We start from the raw sequence: 19,424 nt of genomic DNA on the forward strand, positions 1-19,424 counted from the left end.
GTTTGTAGTAAGCTTAAGTTAATTAAATTAGTGCAAGTTGTAAACCAGTAAATTGGCCGTTTAAAGGCAAATAGGATGGTTCCACCCACCCAATTGGTCTCCCAGAGGGTGTTAGGGACCATGGTAAACATTTCGGCAATTTTTATTTTCGAGCGAAAAAAACTAAAAAAATTCCAAAATTTAAGGCTAATAAATTCATGCTTTTTGAGAAATTTCAAAGGTTTCGGGAATGGTGTCAAACAGAAATGAGATTTTAAGGGATATATTTCGGGGTCATATAATGCCGTTTGGAACCATAAATGATCATTATATGTTATCAAAAATGTTCGGGGTAGGCTTGAGTTTATGAAATCGACGCAAGTTGTAAACTGGTAAATTAGTCGTTTAAAGGAAAATTGGATGGTTCCACCCACCCAATTTGACTCCCGGATGGTATTAGGTACCATGGTAAACATTTCAGCAATTTTTATTTTCGGGCGAAAAAATGTCAAAAAATTCAAAAATTGAAGGCTGTATCCACGCTTTTTGAGAATTTTTGGAGTATTTGAGGCCCGGTGTCGAAAAGTCTTGAAATTCTAGGGAATACATCTCGCGATCATATAATGTTGTTTGGAACCATATTTGATCATTATTTGTCGTCATAAATGTTTGTGGTAGGCTTGAATTAATGAAATCGGTGTAAGTTGTAAACCGGTAAATTGGTCGTTTATAGGAAAATTGGATGGTTTCACCCACCCAATTGGACTCCCAAAGGGGATCATGGTAAAAATTTCGGCAATTTTTATTTTCGGATGAAAAAAGTCAAAAAATTCCAAAATTAAAGGCTAATATCCACGCTTTTTGAGAAATTTTAGAGGTTTCGGGGCCAGGTGTCGAAAAGGCTTGAGATTTAAGGAGATACATCTCAGGGTCATATAATGTCGTTTGGAACCATATATGATCATTATATGTTGTCATAAATGTTTGTGGTAGGCTTGAATTAATTAATTGAAATTGGTGCAAGTTGTAAATCGGTAAATTGGCCATAAATGTTTATGGTAGGCTTGAACCATATATGATCATTATATGTTGTCATATAATGCCGTTTAGGTCGGGTTAGTAACATATCGGGTTACATTCGGGTCGGGTGAACAATAGGCCGGGTTTAATACGGGTTTTCACGGGTTAAAACGGATTAGGGTAATTCTCGGGTTCGGTTCAAGTCAATAATTTGCGGGTTAAAATCAAGTCGGGTCATTCTCGGGTTTAAGTCAGGTTCGGTTCAAGTCAATAATTTTGGAATATAATCAGATCGGGTCATTATCAGGTTCAAGTCGGGTTCAGTTCAAGTCAATAATTTACGGGTTATAATCAGAATGGGTCATTTCCAAGTCGGGTCATTCTCGGAGTCAAGTCGAGTTATGTTCAAGTAACTAAGTTGCCGGTTACAATCAGGTTGGGTCATTTCCAAGTCAGGTCATATTCGGGTGCTCGACCGAAGGAAGAGACAGTTCAGAAATCCAGTACAGTTCCATACCAAAATTCAGTAATCTTCTGTTCAACTAATTATAAATAGATAATCATCATTTTTATCAAGCTAATTATTTCCTTTGACTATAATATATATGTCAATATACTAGAGAACTATAGTTTATAATTTAGGAAGATAATTATCTCCTTTGATCATACAACAAATATATACTATATTTAACTATTAAATTTGAGGATGATATTGCTCCTTTCTTTTGTTGGCCTGGACGGACTTGGTCTCCCTAGACAAAATACTTTGATCAGCAATAATATGGTGGTCTAAATTGCATTTAAGGTGATTTGAAATTGGATCAGGAATAATTTGGGTTGAATTTAGGTCGGGTTAATAACAAGTCGTGTTTATTTTGAGTCAGGTTAGTAACAGATCGGGTTGAATTTTTGAGTCATGTTAGTAATAGGCCTGGTAAATTTCGGGCCGGGTCAATAATATGCCGGGTTGAATTTTGGTCAGGTCAATGACAAGTCGGGTTGATTTCGGGTCGGGTTTGTAACAGGTTGGGTTAAATTCGGGTCGGGGTAGGAACGAGTCGGGTTGAATTCAGGTGAGGTTAGTAACAAGTCGGGTTAAATTTGTGTTTTGACGGGTTAAAACGAGTTTGGGTCAATTTTGTTTCAATTCGGGTTCGGTGTAGGTCAATAATTTACGGGTTACATTCGGGTCGGGTCATCTTCAGGTCAGTTCATATTCTGGTTCGGGTCTCACATACTCGGGTCAACAAGGGTCTAGGGTTGGGTCGGGTCGGGTATGGGTCACAATTTTTTCGGGTTCAGATGGGTAGATTAATAATCGGATTTGAGTCGGTATTTTGGACCGGGTCAACTTTTGACAGCTCTACTCGTACATTGACAAGCATGATGGTATTTTTTACAACAAGCATTTTACCTGTTAAAAAAAATATTTTAGAAAATAACGGTACAATGCATATTATCATGGGTATTTTTCATAGTTTCTACCCTAATTCAGGAAATAATCAAAACTAACCAAGTTAGTTTAGCTATACGCCTATACAAGGTATGGACAACAAGTTCATGACATGCAATCATGCATACTATATTTAATTATGTGATCGATGTGATTAAGGAATATGATAGTGATGAAATTATAATTCAAGAGCTACACTAAATTTCTTCCTTCCTTTTTTTTTTTTTTTTTAATAGCACAAAATTTCTTTCTAGTTTGATAAGAACCATTGAAAAGTAAAAATATGATATCTAAAATTCGTAATATGTTTATGTCGCTATTCTTACAGCAAAAAAAAAAAAAAATTAAATAAATAAATAAATAAAATAAAAAACATTAAAGGGGATTAATCTAATTTAGGATGAATTCAAAAATAATACTTCATAATTGATTTATAAAGAGTTTTGAACCGACCAAAAACCCATTTTTTATATTTCTTGGCCCACTAAGCAGACTAGTTTCTTTAATTTTCACCAAGTTTTGAAAACCCCTATTTTGTGCTACGCACTCACCAACCCTACATGTGGGTCTTTTGACCCGTACAACTGTCATCCTAGTCAATCTATTCCTGGTTTGCAAGCCCATCCATTATAAGTTCTCTTTGTATATACTTGCTCTAATTCTCCATACCCGGAGTTTTAGGAGAAATTGGAGAAAGTAGTAAAATATGAAGGTAGACATGTTGGTGAAAGAATAAAAAATTTTAAAAAGCAAAAGTAATGCAGAGAATTAAGGAGAGAGAATATAAAATTAATAAAATATGATTTATGTTGGGTCCACTAGTTAAGGAAAATGAATTAATTATAGTCCAAGCTTTCAAAATAAGGAGATGAGACAAGTATTTAAAAACGATCGTAAAAGAATAGTGAAACAAGTATTTAAAAACGGCCAGAAAAAAAAAGTAGCGCAAATATTTTAATCTGTAGGGAGTATTAAAATTTACTGTAAGAAGATATTTCTTTTGGGTCCCTTTTAGAAGTAAATCAAAACTATCCAAAGGTGGTAAAAACTACAAATTCAACTTTATAAAAAAATGGTGAAAAAAATTTATTAAAACAAAAGAAAAACGGCGAAAAGTCGGTATTAAAAATCCATTTAATTTTACATCTATTCAATCATCTAATCCTTGAGTGACTCAATTTCATTTCCATCTTCCTTCAAGTTCAACAAACAGGAAGAAAAAATGAGTGTAATACTATTTATTTCACTCTATTTTGTGTCGATAATACATGAAACAACTTCCATGCCGCATTATCTAGACAACAATTGCCCGAATTCTACCTTTGCTACAAACAGCAAATACAAATCCAACCTTAACACTCTCTTCAAATCTCTCTCAACAAAAGCCACCACTAATCCCTTCCCTCCCGGAGGTTTTTATAGCACCTCCACCGGCAACGGCACCAGCGATGCCGTCTACGGCCTCTTTCTCTGCCGTGGTGATCAGAACATCACGGGTTGTGGCGATTGTGTCAAAACCGCTACGACGACTGACTTACAAAGGTACTGCCCCAACTCAAGAGTCGCAATAATATGGTACGACGAGTGTATGGTACGATACTCCAACGAATCCCTTTACGCTAAAATGGCCGAAGACCCCTCATCTTCCTTTATGAACGCGAAACGGTACGAGGGGAACCAAACACAATTCTTTGAGATTATGTGGAATACCATGAACCGTTTGGCAGGTGAGACTGCTAATAATCGAACCGCTAAGAAATTCACCACAAAAATGGTGAATATAACTAGATCAGTCACTTTGTATACAATGGAGCAGTGTACACCGGATTTGACTCCTAATGATTGTAGCCGATGCTTGATGAAAGCCATCGGATTATTGGAAACTATGAGAGGTGCCCGAATTTTGATGCCTAGTTGTTATGTTCGGTATGAGACATATACGTTTTACATTGGTGCCGTTAATTACTCGTTGCCATTACCGACGACATCTAATATCACCATTCATGGTGATCGAGGTAAATTACACATTTTAATACCTTAATTTTTTTCATCAAAGTAATTTTTCAGTTTCAAATTAGATGATACGTTTTAACTTTTAATTCGTCTTGTGTGCGGCTGATGATAAAAATAAAAATAGCTCTTGTAACACTGATCAAGTAACACCTATAATATTGACGAAATAAGCTCTGTAACACTGACCGAGTAACCCTGAATTATAACACTTACGAAGTAACCCCAATTATAGGTGATCACACTGTATAAGTATTTGTATTTAACTTTCGATATTATTTATAGACTTTACTTTGATAAATTTTATGATTTACAATAGGAAAAAAATAAAATAACTATGTGAGATGGGGAGATCTTGTTAGAATTCATTTAATATGTATTTTTAAAATATTAAATATTTATAATTTTTTTATCAATAATTAGAGATATTCTTTGCTTTTATGTTCTTTATGATCTTCATTGTATAGTTTTTCATGATATCCTTATGTGTTATTAGAGGTAAAAAACAAGCTATTTGCCTTGAAGATTGTTTTTTTTTTTTTTTTATATTTTGTTTTTAGAGAATAATAAGGGCAGGTGATGAGAGTCGATCTCAGGCTCTCCTGTAATCGAGAAGGAAGCTCTAACAACTTGAGCTATCCTTCACTTTTTAGAGATTATTGGATGTTAATAATCAATGCTAGGTTGACATATCAGTTAATGGTCCGGTTCAGGTTGAATCAAAATTCAGGGAAGCTTAATTTCTATACTAATACAACGTTAAAAAGATTATTTTATAAAAATTATAAATACCCGAAGCTGAGCAAAATGAGGACATAAGGAGAGAACATAACCTATTTGCAAAGTGTCAAATGTGTAGCAATCATACTACGGTACCATAAGTCTAGATTTTTGGATTATTATTACTACTAGTTGTTGGCCCGCGCGCAACACGCGCGGTCCCCCAACGGTGATTTTGCTTTGGTGATTAGTGTCTAATTAGCTGCTGTTTATCCTTTAATGTAATTCGCCGTAATTTGATTGTTGGTGGTGCTGTTTTATTAGACTATTTAACACAGATTATCATCGTATAGATGGAGCAGAATAAACGTTTTGCTAATATTGTATTAGAGTTTCGTTTGTTATATTTGTTAATATTGTATTATTGGAGAGTTTATCTTGTTTAGGAGTTCTAGGCAAGTTAGGTTTTACAATATTCTTTAGTTTAAAACTTACCATGCATTTCTATTGGAAATAACAAGAGTTATACAAACTTTATACATATTTTGCACTTTCTTGATACTCTATTTTTCATGACTTTAAGTATGAGTACGGTTTTATGAAAGAGGTAGTGAGTATGACTACATCGATATTTACAAAGCTTCAAGTTGGTCTTATGTATAAATAATATAAGCATCCTTTTTTTAAATTTTTTACTTATATATATATAATAAATAAAAGCATCTCTTTTTATGAAATTGGATATAATTTAATACAGTGATGTCTATCATACTTTAGTTCCATATCATTAAATATTAGTTGTGCACAAATAAGCAAATCTCGAATTCCTTTGTCATGGAATAAAATGAGATGTGGTTTATAATGACTTGAGTCATAATAAAGCATCTTAAAGTTCGATGAGAATTATCTAATTTTATGCGTTTTCATGTTAATTTGATCCAACTGTTTAAATAGTTACAATATCATAAATAATACATTAATAATAATGGTCACTTGCTCATGCTTTAAGGAATAATTAAAAAGAAATCAAACTTAAACAAATACATACCTACTGATGTATGCAAAGCATTACTTTAACTTTATTACAATTAATTAATTAATTAATTAGTTAATTAATTAATATACTTTGCATTTGACAATACCTTAAAAAAGGACAATTTTTGGATTAAGGTTCAATCCTAATATAGGCTATACACAAGTGTCTAGTCTAAATGGGTTAGGTCTGGTATACTCTATGGGCCGTAGGCTCATGGGCTCATTGTATTGATCATCTATGAATTGCAAACTACTGATCGAAATTAAAACCAAAAATAAAAAATCAGAATCAATACTATCTTTACCTCATTTAGTTGTCACTTTAATGTACATATAGTAGTTGAAAAATGTATGATAATTTAATTTTATTGGTGAATGTATCTACCTTGGTTATTTTTTGTAATAGTAGATCCTTTCGAATTTTTCTAGTGAGTAATTGCTTCAAATATTTCGTTTATTGGTGGAATGATCCATAAAAATAGTTTCATATTTATTATGATTTTGAACAATATTAAAAAATAATTTAAAAGTATATTAAATTACATTTATTAAGTAATAGTAATTATATTACATGGTAATATCGTGACTTTACACTATATACTTTAAGATACAATTTTTTCTAATGATATGTAAAACTTTTTTCGCTATTAGCCATCTAACGTGTAAAATTCTCCAATATGAAGTTGGTCAGTTGGTGTTGATCTTCTATTATGGAGTTTTCTATATCTACGGTTGTAATATTTAGTTAATTTGTATTATATGTATTAATGGTTTTTTTAGAAAAGTCTTGTTTACGTGAATGTTAGCTAATTAATGTGATCTTTTGAAAGCTTACTGCTCTCAATATTGTGTTAGTTATTTGATCATAATTCAAGCAGCTTTAAACAAACATCATAGTAATAAATTTCACCAAAAGCAATGTAATAAATTTTACGAAAAGCAATATACATAAACTAATATATTTTTTATAGATATATTTTAACATGCACATTAATTTAGCAGTACATTAGAATATAGTCCTAGTATGGTGTTTTCCAGGAACATTAACTATTGCTATTGTTCCTGGAAAACTCCTCAAAAGATTTCTCTCCACAGCATCTAATTCCTATATACATGAAATTCTGGAGATAAAATGAAGTTTAGTACTACACGATGCTGGAGCTTTTATAAAATTTTTCGGCAACTATCTATTGTCCTTATCATAATATGCTGATATACTGTCCCAGCGAAAGCGAAGTTCTTATAGTTGCCCATATACTTAAAGTCTAGCAAAAGATTTAATATGCAAAAGATTTTCAAGTAGTGCACCTTAAGTAGATAATCTTCAATACTTCATTAGCAGCATATATAGTTTCTTAGTAGTTCAGGGACTACTTTTCCTTGGTGGCAGATTCAACAGATGGCTTGTTAACCTTTTCAGTCTTCACAATAATTGGTGTGGTTTGCCTGTGCTCAGATCACAGAGGCTCAGCTACATCTTCAACACGATCCTTTGCCAAAGGTATTGTAGGATTTTGACCTGCAGTGTCCTTCTTCGTAGTCATTCCACCAAAGCAAAGTTTCTTTTTCGCCCCGACTTGTGATAGTGGCACTTGGGATTCGCTTTCTTCACTTTCAAATTCCATAGGACTTTTTCCTAAGGATTTCTTGCGCTTAAGTGATTCAATACTTTGCTGAGGGGTGTAAAGTGTTTCAGTGTAAGGCTCTTCTTGTGTATGCTTGTCAGAATTTTTCTTCAAGTTTGGGGTAGGAATGAACGGTTCAGAATTACCTGACTCAATAGTGTTCTCTGGAACCTTTTCACTTGCATCTTTTTCTTGGCTGAAGTAACCAGCAGATAGTTGCTCAGCTTCTTGGGTGTGAGGATAACTCCAGAACATTGTTCTGACCCAAGTGCCAAGTAGGTCCAACTTTAATATAGAACGGTGTGCTGCTGAGTAAGTCTTGAATGGTCTTGAATGCGTTGTGATCATCCTGCGTTGATTTTGTTATAACAGCAAGCATTAGAATTAACTGAAAGAGCACGTGTAGAATCGTTACTCATATAAAATAAAAATGTAATCTGTATAAGCACTGATTTCATGTAAGTAGATTGCTTTATTGGTCTTACATAATGAATTATGTAGAGAAGATTTCAAGTGTTAAATTTAACTTGATTAATCCTAAGTCTAAGCATATTGTTGCCTATAACTTTAATTTTCTGAATGCAAAGTTTTTTTAGTATTCTTTGTAAGGTTAAACTGCACATATAGGCTGAAAATTTTTTGAATGCAAAGTTTTTTTAGCATTCTTTGTAAGGTTAAACTGCACATATAAGTTGGAAAGTAAATAGAAGGTAAGAATATCGTACATTAATTTACCGATTCTTTAATGGCATAAATTTCAGCTGCAGTTTTCCTGAATAATCTTTCTGTATCATCGTTGAAAGTGGTGAATGCCATAGTTCCTGTGGTGTCGCTAGCTTCAAATTTGAACGTAATTCTGGTACAAATGTAAAGTAAGCATTGTCATCTAGAATATTAATAAATAGTAATGGATATAAAAGGAAACTTGTTTTATACCTTTTAGTGCAGATGCATTCTTTGTTCAAACAAGAAGAGCAAGAATAGCGCTTCTGCAATGGAAGGTTGGTGCGCTTGCAGCAGTTTGAGCAGCCCGTATATGCATTCACTTTTTCTAATTCAGCATCCTGAATAGTCACTTCAATCCATAAAGTTTCTTCTTGCAAGGTGTTACTTGGCTACATGTACATTATATTTATGAATATCAGTTAGAATCTGTATACTTGATTATAGTTTAGCATGAATGTCTTTAAACAGGCAGTAATTCCTTAATGTTTACCTTTTTCTGCTTTAGTTCAGCAATGGAAACAATTTTTTTGTTTTCACTTGGGTACCTTACATCTAAGACTCTTGCTTGTCTATCTACTAACCTCTGGTGGAAGAGATTAGCCCTGACACAATGTTAGTTAAAGAGTAGATCAGCACACTGTAAAGGCTATTATTTTTGTTAGTTTAGGTTTCGGAAATTACCAATCAGACACCACACGAGCTTGTTCTCCCTCAGGTTCATATATTATTCGAGTGGACATAGCAGAATTCATCGAAAAACCTAATATAACCAAGATGGGATCATTGATTCATCGCAATTAACCATTTACGTAAGTTATAGTAATATCTGTCTTACCACGACGAGTGTATGGTCTAAGAGTCGTGAATCCTATACCTTGAACGCTTCTGCCCAAGTAGGTAATTTGTCGAAGTACTTTCCTGCCGTAAGGTCATTCCACATTGAGATGGTGAGCGATCAATCACATCTGTTACATGAAATGCATATTCTTAGTGATCTTAATTTGTAATTTGTACCAAATTATATATCTGGCATATCCGAACATTTAGTTCTTTGAAAATGAACCTTTGATCAATGATGACTATTTCTCGCACCCAGCTTTCTCTCTTTCCATCTCTGGCTTCAACTTTCCTCGGCTCCTCTTCTACAAATAACACTACACCTACGACATCTGTGAATTAAGACAACTTTGTTAGCCTTTTAATTATCTAACTTTGGTGCGAGATTGTTTAGTAAGTGCATTATACCGTATTTCTCATCAGGATCTACCGCACGAGGTATACTTGCTATTGGTCGATAGTTGGGCAGAATTGGTCCAAGCTCTGGATGTACTGGCTGAATTACAGTTCTACTACCAAAAGTCATTTGGTAAGGAAACTAATCAAGTTCAGTCCTCCATTTTTCGTCAATGAATTTAATTGGCGCAGCAGAAATGTCATACTCTCCGAGGTACTGTAATGCCTCATCAAAGGCTTCAATTTGATCGCCAAATAAAGTACCGCGCATTCTATTACCCTGTGAAGCAGACATCAGTAATTAAGTTCAATGACCATAACCATTATATTATAGTTATGCATCAAAATTGTTAACTATATATACCTTGTTGTTAGGTAGGGAGAATAAGGCGTCACTGCTCTTTGATTTAAATTGCATACAATATGTGCTTTGCTTAATATAATTGTTGCTCAGACAAAGTTACTTTATCACTGATGTAATTGACTATAAATGATAAGCAGCCATTCAAAACTTTTAACAACATTAAGCTCTGTAGAGTAGCGTTATTAGAAGGTGGTTTTATTCTTATTGTAAAATAAATCTAAAAAGCTAATATTTCACTTGAATTTTTATCATTTAGACATAAGTGGAATTGCATTATAGTGTAATTTATAGTATAATTCAGGTAACTAAATGTTAATCTGAGTATGATTATTGATTACAGCATAACTAAAATTATATTAAAAGCTAAATCACAATATAAAAATAGTAAAGTAATATAATCAGTCAAGCTGTTTTTTATTATTTGTTACTATAATTATTGTACAGCCTACCATATTGCCTGATATGAATTAAACTGCACTCAAACATGATCTAAAAATAGTAGTCTTGTTTATGTGAATGTTAGCTAATCAATGCGATCTTTTGAAGGTTTTCTATTCTCAATATTTTAGTATTTTAGTATGTGAAACCTTTTTACAGTGTAGTTTTTCAATTGCATCATAAATGTAGCAAATTTAGTATGATAGTCACATATAAAGTAATAAATGCATACCTTTTCATCCTTTAGAAGTAAAGTCTGGAATCTGACCGTTTTTTTGGAAGATAGTATGTCCCTTCCTTTTTCAGCAACAACCACCCTTACTATATAAGCCTTGCTTGCTGCATTTAATTGATTCAAGTACACATATTCTGGCTTCTGTCTTGTTGTTTGGTATTTCTGATCTGTGCATGCAAATGGTTCCAGTAATATTCTGGTTAGTAACAGCTTTTTATGAAATGCATAATTTTTCATCACTTATCTAGCTAATTCTAACTAATCAAGTAACTCACAAGAAATTTCTATAGGAATAAAAATATGCACAAGTAAAATTAAACTAAAATGCAAGGAATGTTGTAAAAGAGAGAACTATACCTTCCATGGTTAATTAAGTTTCTGGTAAGTTTGCTTTGTTGTGTGGAAAAACCGAAAGGCCAAGTAGCAAATCCCTTTATATTACCTAGGACAGAATATAAGAATAGAAAATAGAGCACATGTATTGTGCTTGGTTTGAGTAACAGTGTTCTGAATAGCCATTGGTTTTTTTAAATCCTTGTCACTGTTTATACTGTTGAGCCCATACTTCTGGAAAAGAAATTTGGGCTGCTCATTGTACTTTTTAATTAGTTTTCAAACATTGGAAAAGGTAAGTCCCTTTATAAACAATATAATAATGGTAGATTTTTTATGTGACAAATCTCAAATTATGACAGCCACAATTCAGTAAAATCTTTTGGAACAATCTTCCTATTTTTAGGGGAATTGCTTTTATACACTGTCATAAGCAAAGCATAACTTTAGGAATTCTGCTAAAAAAATGTACATAAAATTTAAAATACTGAATAGCTTTTAATATTAACTTATTTTCCATGCTTCAAAACATAAGTTATACAATTTACCTTAGTGGGCTAATGTGTAACCACATAGGTCTAAAAACCAAGCAGAAGAATAATTTTTGGCCCCAAAATGTAGAGTTTTTTAGCATCTTAACATCCTAAAGTTGAACAAATATCTCCTCATTTCCTAAATACAAGCTTCCTGCAATGTAAAATAAACCAAGCTTTAATTTAAGAATATTTCCAACTTGAATTGTATCCTATACATATAAAAGGCTTTGCAATTCACCCTAGTAAGTTTATCATTAGGCACATAGCTTTTACAGGCTTGGATCATCAATAAGTTGTTGGCCCATCCTTCTCTTGAAGAGCTTTTTCCTGCAATGTAAAAATGATAAGCTATTAATTTAAGCTGCTTTGGACTGTTAACCTGATTATTGGTGTCAAAAAAAGTGCTGCATAATGAAAAATAAACTCACTTTTCTTGGTTAATGCATAGTTGGTTAGATGACTCCTGCTAACTTTAGGACAGTATAAGATACCACATTTTTAACAGAGTTCTTTGAATGCTGTAAAGAAGGAGCTACTGATATAACCTTCACTTTATCGGCAGATCGTGCCCGTGAAAGAGCCACATACAATTGACCATGTGAAAAACATGAACGGGGAAGATAAACCAACACTTGATCTAAAGTCTGCCCTTGTGACTTGTTAATGGTCATTGCAAAGCTCAGTTTGATGGGAAATTGATTCCTCTGAAATTGGAAAGGATATTTCTGAGAACTTGATGGCCTGAGCTTGATTCTGGGTATAAAACATGTTCCCCTTGATACTGCCCGACAGAAATCACGCACTCGATTAAATTGGGCAAAAACCTTTTACATATAAGGCGTGTTCCATTACATAGACCCGAAGAGGGCAAAAGGTTTCTGAGCAATATTGATGGGCAGTTTTTTTTTAGCACAAGATTGTGAGGACCCATTCCTCCCGGACATAGTTTATTTAGAAATTCTGTAGGATATACGCTGCCACTATCATCTAGAATACTGTCATAGCTTGTATAAGTTATGGCTTCCCCGGAATCTTTCAATCATGAAAGAGTTTATATTATCGACATCCTCATTAATAGTGTCAGAACAGCCTTTTAGAAAAAATTGAGGATCTAAAGTGTCTGAACAAGTTCGGAAAAGAAGATTCAAGTAATCCAACTATTAGATCATCATCAGCTGGAAAGTCTGCACTATTTGCGAAGGCAACTCAACAAAATCACTTTCCAAAGTTTGCAATTCACCGTTTCCTAGTGCAAGCAAAAATTGACAAAATGAAGGATCTTCCTTGGCTCTTAGGTTCTCAGTTAACCTGAATCTTCTTAAATGCTGCCATATATAAGAACTCACTACACTTGCTTCAACAGCTTCTCTCTGAGTCTTATTAGGGACAACAGGCAACACTTGTCGGAAATCTCCACCGAAGACAATGACATTTCCACCAAATATTACATCATTATTGCATATGTCTTGTAACAGAAGGTCTAGAGTCTCTAGATTTTGTTTGTTTTCCATTGATGCTTCATCCCATATTATAAGAGCCGTTTCTTTTATTAATGCTGCTAAACTACTTTGCTTAGAAACGCTGCAGGCTAATGAAGCATCACTATCCATTGGAATCTTGAATCTTGAGTGTGCCGTTCTACCAGACGGGATATTTGCTGCGGCTATTCCTGATGTAGCTGTTAGCAAAACAATCTTATTCATAAGGCGGATCTCAGCATAAAGTGCATTGTATAAGAATGTTTTGCCAGTCCCACCAGGACCATCTACAAAAAATGCCCCTGGTTTTCCTTCCACTATATGCTGCATGATACATGTAAATATTTCCTTTTGTGCTGGATTTAGCAAGCTTCGGCTGTCTATACAAGCCTGAGGAATCGGAGCATCTAGTGCATCTTGAATGCCTTTTGTTCTATCAATTTCAGTATCATTGTTATCCATTAAAACAGCTAGACCACAGCCACATAATGACTTCCCCATAGCCTCTAAATGTTGTTCCACTGATCTTACAGTTAGTTTCTTAATTTTGCTTTCTGCACCAGAGTACTTTTGTGCAAAATCTTCTGACAATGCAGGATAATATTTGCGCCATAGTTCTGCCGGATCACTCGGCTGGCAAAATATAAGAACAGTTGCAAACAATCGGCGCAGAGCCCCGGGGAGCTGAATTTCAGTTGCTTCAGCCAAACAAATGCTTGCAGCATCATCTTCTTCCAAAATGCCAGCTTTAAGACATGCTTCCTTGAAAGTTGCACATACATAACCTTGAACTGTGCGTAAGTCTGTAAAAGATTTTGGACTTCTGACATTCAGTAATAGTAGTCGAAGGTAAAAGCGTTCACCTTCAGAAGGAGCCACAAAAGCTAAACGGCCAACCATCGAGTTTTTATTTTGTCGGTTGGACCATTTTTTGCTGAAGCATCCCACTTATAGTGTTCTGGAAATTCTCCATATAAGTAACCAAGACCATTATCATTAGCTGCATTCATACGAAAGAACTCTGTTAATTGAGTCTTTGCATAAACACCACTTGCAATACCTATATCAAGACGTTCATACGGGCGTACACAGACAATATTCATGTCTGGAATATGAACAGACAGAGGTAAGACTGGTGGATGCATCTCAAATAAATCAAACCCGAAAATTCTCCAAGCCGCTTCACACGGTGACACCCACCTTCCTGACTGAAACTGAGCAATTTCATCTCCAGAATTTCTATCTTCTGCCGAAATATTGAAGGCCACTCGATCATGTCCTTTGTAAACATATTTATATAAATATTTCACTGCTTTTATAGTCGAACAAACCTCTACATTTAAATGACAATCAAAGAGTGCTGCGAGATAAGGGTTATAAGGTACAACCCATCGATTATCTAACTCGGCATTTCTGACCTTCACTTGTTCTCCAGTATCACTTCTCTTATAACAAGGATAACCATCTTTATTTGTCGTTGTTTGTGCGGTGAATTGTTTTGGATATCCATTTTTACAAGAAAAGACATTATCCTTCTTTCTCATACAAGGGCACTCTGGATTTAATTGGCCACATGGTCCATGCATCATATGCCTTAATACAATCTTACGCAGTTCAGGCTGAGTAACAGGAGGTATCTCTGCACAAACATACCTATCATAATCAGCAGGAGATTTCATCTTATGCTGCTGTTCTAGAATCAACAAGAAATGAACATGCGGCAATCCTCTTTTCTGAAATTCTACAACATATATCATCGCTGCCACTTTTCCAAATACCATGTCTTTCTTGATTTTTTGTTTCAGAGCAATCAACTTCGCCCGAAATATACGAGCAACTAAATCAGGTCGGTCTTGGGCAGTCTCACCGGACTCTAGTTCGGCTTTTATCTCTGGCCAATTTGCATTGCATGTCATAGTGACGAAGAGATCTGGCTTCCCGTATTTCTGCACAAGAGCCATTGCATTCAGATATCTCCTTTTCATATCACGAGGGCCTCCTATAAATGATGGTGGTAAAATGAATTTATGACCAACATTAGCTGCACTTGTCTATCCACTCTCTACTGTGTCAAGAATACCCTTATAAAGATCTGCTCTTATTGTATCTTGATTTTGCCGGAAAAAATCTAACCTTGTATTTTCAACCTTGATATACATATCTGTGATGTATTGCAGAAATGCACGGCCTGCTCTTAAGAGCATGTTTCCTGGTCTAATTTGAAGCTTATAAGCATAGTACTCCCTTGCAGAGATATTCTTATCAGCTTTCGTATGTCTTCCGGAAGCTCCTATACACATTAAAATCCAAAAAAAAATTCAAACTAAGCATATTTTAAGGGAACATAGGCGAAGAAGCAATTAACCAAAAAATCCCATAGTTTTGATAGGAACTTACGAGCAGCTTCTGCATCCAGAAAATCTGCCGGAGTGTTCACTGTACATGATTGAATAGGATCAGGTTCTGCTGCCACTTGCCTATCTCCACCATAAGAATTTTTTTTTAGACCCTGATGCCAACCACATTCACCTCTTGGAAATAGCAGGGGATACTGTAAAGGGTCATAGCACCCATAAAAATGGGCAATCCGATGGGATTTAGCAGATTTTGCTGTCACAAGAACATGTGGCCATGAACTCTGACTTGATGAAACACTATCAGGCCAGATAACCGCAACTTCATCTGAAGTGGGAGCATTATACACCCTTTGATCTGGCACAGTGTTTGAATTTATTATAATGTTAGTACTTTCATCGACATTTACTTCTCTCAAAGATCTGAAAAATCTTGCATATGGATTATCTTTAGTTATTTGCATTAATTTGTCAATAACATCTTGTCTTAATTCAGGAAAGCAATTTGTTCTGTGTTTCAATTCATTTTGGCCATCATAGAAATAAAGCTGTAGATACTTTGGACCATTCTCATCTGGTATTAAGTCTGGTACAGAATGATATATTTGGCCATGTAATTTAAAGACATATATACCTTTGTATGTTTCTCTGTCAGTTTTACCTCCAATTGAACTAAAGGCAAATAGGTTATTGTATAATCGAGCATACTTTCTAAAATGCAATCATCTTCATCTCTTGAAGTAAAAAGTCTCACTAATTCAGGGGGATATTCATTCGCAACTATTTTAATATCACCATTGCCACAGCAGAAATGCAGGGTTTCAAACGCAAACTTTTTAGCCCCGCACTCAGCACAGTAGGTAGGCGGAGATAATTCTAAGGGTTGCGTAGGTAATGGTCTTCCTATAGTGGCCGCAGGGGCTTCTGTAATAGTATAAAAGGATATCTAAGATAATTGTATTGTGCAACAGCATATAAGTGTTAACTCTATTAACTGAAATCTTTACCAAGGCTTACTTTTAGCAGCATCCCTTAGCTGCTTTGAACTCTGTGCATTTGATGGTGGAACTCTAAGAGACACGGGTCTTTCTGTAGAGGTACGAAGAGAAAATTACACCAGGTCCAATTAAATAGCACTACATATATATTCACTTTATAAACCTAAACCAAGGAAAAATACCCACTTTCAAGTACAGTATATTTTGAAGGTCTTGATTTTGCCTTTTTGGACTTTGACTGTTCTGCTTGACTGTGCAAAGCATAAAGAGTTTATGAATTTGCTTCACAAAAAATAAAATCCATTATTATAAGTCATGTACTTTACCTAGAAGAATTATGATTTGATATCAAATCACTTATTCGCTTTGATTTCCGCCCTCTACTTGATGGTCTCTTAAAGTTAACAGGTGCATCAGCTATCATATACATATTAAAAGCAATAACTCAGCATTTTAAACATTAAACAAAAACATCGTAAATGAGTATAGCAATGAGCATATATAAAAAAATCCTTCCTAAACATCATGTCAATTTTCAGACATACCCATATTACTTTGGTGCAGATCAAGCTATCTCAACAATGCGCACAGGATATTGATGATTCCTGTTTATGTCATTTACTGTAAAAAGAAAACATATTAAATTCTCCGAAGCTGCAGTTCAGAAGATGTTTTTTGGTCTGTAAAATGAGAGGCTCTGCAAATTAAATCCACAAAAATTCTATCAACTTGATACATTAACCTGCACATTTCTCTCAATGATTCTAAGTAGATGTTTACCTGTTCAATATTTGTTCTGCTTAAAATTCTGTGAATTTGACACTGATCTCAGGTTCTAATTGCTGTACAGTAATTCCTGAATTTGACACTGATCTCAGGTTCTAATTGCAATACCCCCCTATTTTCAATGCCACAAAACAAAACAAAATGAATTCTACTAATCCACTACATTGCTTTGTATCTTATTAATGGTATCTGCATATCACTAACAATATTTGCATCAATTTCCTTTTAATTAATAAATTCTCTCTATCTCTCCTACATTACATGAGCCCTCTTTATTTTTTCTCTCTATCTCTCTGTACTCCAAAAATTGCCTAGTAGTCCTTCTTGGATTATTTATTTTTTTTAAAATTGAAAATTATCAAGTTCAATTATCAACTGCAAACGTACGAACGTTTTCATACCACAACTTCTTGGATTTTTCTAATACTCCATAAGTTGTTTTTTTGACTTTTCTCGATGGATATTTTTTCCACTAATTGGAATTTTCAAATGTAGATGTCTCATATCATATGACAAAAGTGTCCGTATATCTATCTAAAATCAGACGTCCATATTATTAATGTTTTACTATTCTAATTAGGAAAATTTGCAAATTGCAACCATATAAAGTTTTTATTTTGCAAATTGCAGCCATTTAAATTTTTTTTTTTGCAAATTGCGGCTCAAAAGTTTATTCAAATTGTGAATCGCAGCCCAATTCAACTTTTTAATCGGTTTACAAGTTGAAAAATCTTCGATTAAAGTTTTAGGAGTCATTTTAGGCCTTAGAGAATCGAATTGAGCTCGGAATTAGCAAAAAAATAACGCAAGTATCTCGTTTTGCGTAACAAAAGTGTATCGATTTGTGGGAAACTGTAAATATGAGACACTTAAGTTATTTTTTGGCTAATTCCGAGCTCAATTCGGGTCCCTAAGGGCTAAAACGACCCCTGAAACTTTAACCGAAGATGTTTCAACATGTAAACTGATGAAAAAATTGAATCGGGCTGCAATTTACAATTTATACGAACTTTTGGGCTGTAATTTGCAAAAAAAAAAATTAAATGGCTGCAATTTGCAAATTTTCCTTCTAATTAATGTTTTACTATGTTAAATATATTTGTTTTGAATATCTTATACTTCGTATATTACTATTACGTATACTAAAGAACTATTAGCAATATGTACAAAAATATGTATTATTTTTCGTGAATGTTTTTTAAAAAACTTTAATACATATGAGTATTATTTTTCGTGAATGTAATATGCAATACTACTAGAGAACAAATAGCAATCTGTACAAAAATTCCGATATTATCTTATGATAGATGGAATAACCTCTACGGGTTGCACTTGAACATTACATACATACATTTCTAAGGAACAAATATTGACTCTGATCATTAGTCATTTAGTGTCATAATAAGGTTTTAATTTATGCTTAATAGTTCAATATTCTTAAATTATTACTCTCACCAATTAATTTTATTAGTATGGAGTCTCATTTGAGTTTACAAGTGGACCGAATAATAAAAATATTTTGTATGCTCTTAAATTTAACAATATTGAATATAAACTTAAAATAATGCAGGAAAAGGCAAATCATCGACAAAGGTGGCCATCGCAATTGTTATCCCAGTGGTTGTTTTAATTGCTGCATTGGTTGCTTCTGGATTATGTTTTGCAAAGAAAAGAGCTAAAAGGTTTAATGATCTAGCTGTTGGAAGTGGTAAGAGGATATAACATAATTTGCAAAATTAATTAATATAATTCATCTTATAGCATAATTCATCTTGATTGTGGTTTCATTATTAGGTGAGGATTTTGCAACTCTTGAGTCCTTGCAACATGATTTGGTTACACTTCAATCAGCAACAAATAATTTTTCGGAGGAGAATAAATTAGGTGAAGGTGGATTTGGTGGTGTATATAAGGTAAGTCATCATTCATATTTTTTTCCCAACCTTTGAAATTTACATTCACTTATGCAATATATGACTTTAACTAATCCATTGCTTACCTTTTATTATATTTAAGTCAATTAAATTGTCTAAGTGATATGACCGTTAAAGTGTAACACTTTGAAAAATTGAGAGAGTAAAGAAAAAGTGAATATTTTGTT

At 33.9% G+C, this 19,424-nt stretch overlaps 3 protein-coding genes and 1 long non-coding RNA gene across 10 annotated transcripts; all 4 read right to left on the minus strand.

The window, feature by feature from the left end:
* Positions 1–7,162: 7,162 nt before the first annotated feature.
* On the minus strand, positions 7,163–9,451 carry LOC110731408 (replication protein A 70 kDa DNA-binding subunit B-like). Its single transcript, XM_021911283.1, has 7 exons — positions 9,404–9,451; positions 9,250–9,328; positions 9,059–9,170; positions 8,779–8,957; positions 8,578–8,698; positions 7,989–8,191; positions 7,163–7,890 (listed from the first exon to the last, which is right to left on the minus strand). Exons 2-6 carry the CDS (start codon positions 9,318–9,320, stop codon positions 8,063–8,065), a joined length of 612 nt encoding a protein of 203 aa, XP_021766975.1. The 5' UTR covers positions 9,321–9,328; positions 9,404–9,451; the 3' UTR covers positions 7,163–7,890; positions 7,989–8,062.
* Positions 9,452–11,051: 1,600 nt separating this feature from the next.
* Positions 11,052–12,779, minus strand: LOC110731409. Of its 2 annotated transcripts, XR_002513300.1 has the most exons (3): positions 12,136–12,779; positions 11,720–12,034; positions 11,052–11,280 (listed from the first exon to the last, which is right to left on the minus strand). It is a non-coding gene; the product is annotated as an uncharacterized LOC110731409 (long non-coding RNA). The 2 variants fall into 2 exon arrangements; XR_002513298.1 differs by lacking the exon at positions 11,052–11,280 and having other exon boundaries at positions 11,645–12,034.
* An 88-nt stretch (positions 12,780–12,867) lies between these two features.
* On the minus strand, positions 12,868–14,966 carry LOC110731181. Its single transcript, XM_021911012.1, has 2 exons — positions 14,111–14,966; positions 12,868–13,988 (listed from the first exon to the last, which is right to left on the minus strand). The coding sequence occupies exons 1-2, from the start codon at positions 14,964–14,966 to the stop codon at positions 12,868–12,870; spliced, it is 1,977 nt and encodes a 658-aa protein (XP_021766704.1).
* Positions 14,641–17,638, minus strand: LOC110731407. Of its 6 annotated transcripts, none has more exons than XM_021911279.1 (8): positions 17,318–17,638; positions 17,083–17,234; positions 16,864–16,954; positions 16,724–16,788; positions 16,557–16,628; positions 15,583–15,897; positions 15,319–15,475; positions 14,641–15,131 (listed from the first exon to the last, which is right to left on the minus strand). In XM_021911279.1, exons 2-8 carry the CDS (start codon positions 17,084–17,086, stop codon positions 15,098–15,100), a joined length of 738 nt encoding a protein of 245 aa, XP_021766971.1. In that variant the 5' UTR covers positions 17,087–17,234; positions 17,318–17,638; the 3' UTR covers positions 14,641–15,097. The 6 variants fall into 6 exon arrangements, with proteins under 6 accessions (XP_021766971.1, XP_021766972.1, XP_021766970.1 ...); XM_021911280.1 differs by having other exon boundaries at positions 14,641–15,184; XM_021911278.1 differs by having other exon boundaries at positions 14,641–15,475; positions 17,083–17,158.
* Positions 17,639–19,424: the final 1,786 nt, after the last annotated feature.

The sequence above is a fragment of the Chenopodium quinoa genome, unplaced genomic scaffold (assembly GCF_001683475.1).
Source record: "Chenopodium quinoa cultivar QQ74 unplaced genomic scaffold, ASM168347v1, whole genome shotgun sequence".
NCBI lineage: Eukaryota > Viridiplantae > Streptophyta > Magnoliopsida > Caryophyllales > Amaranthaceae > Chenopodium > Chenopodium quinoa.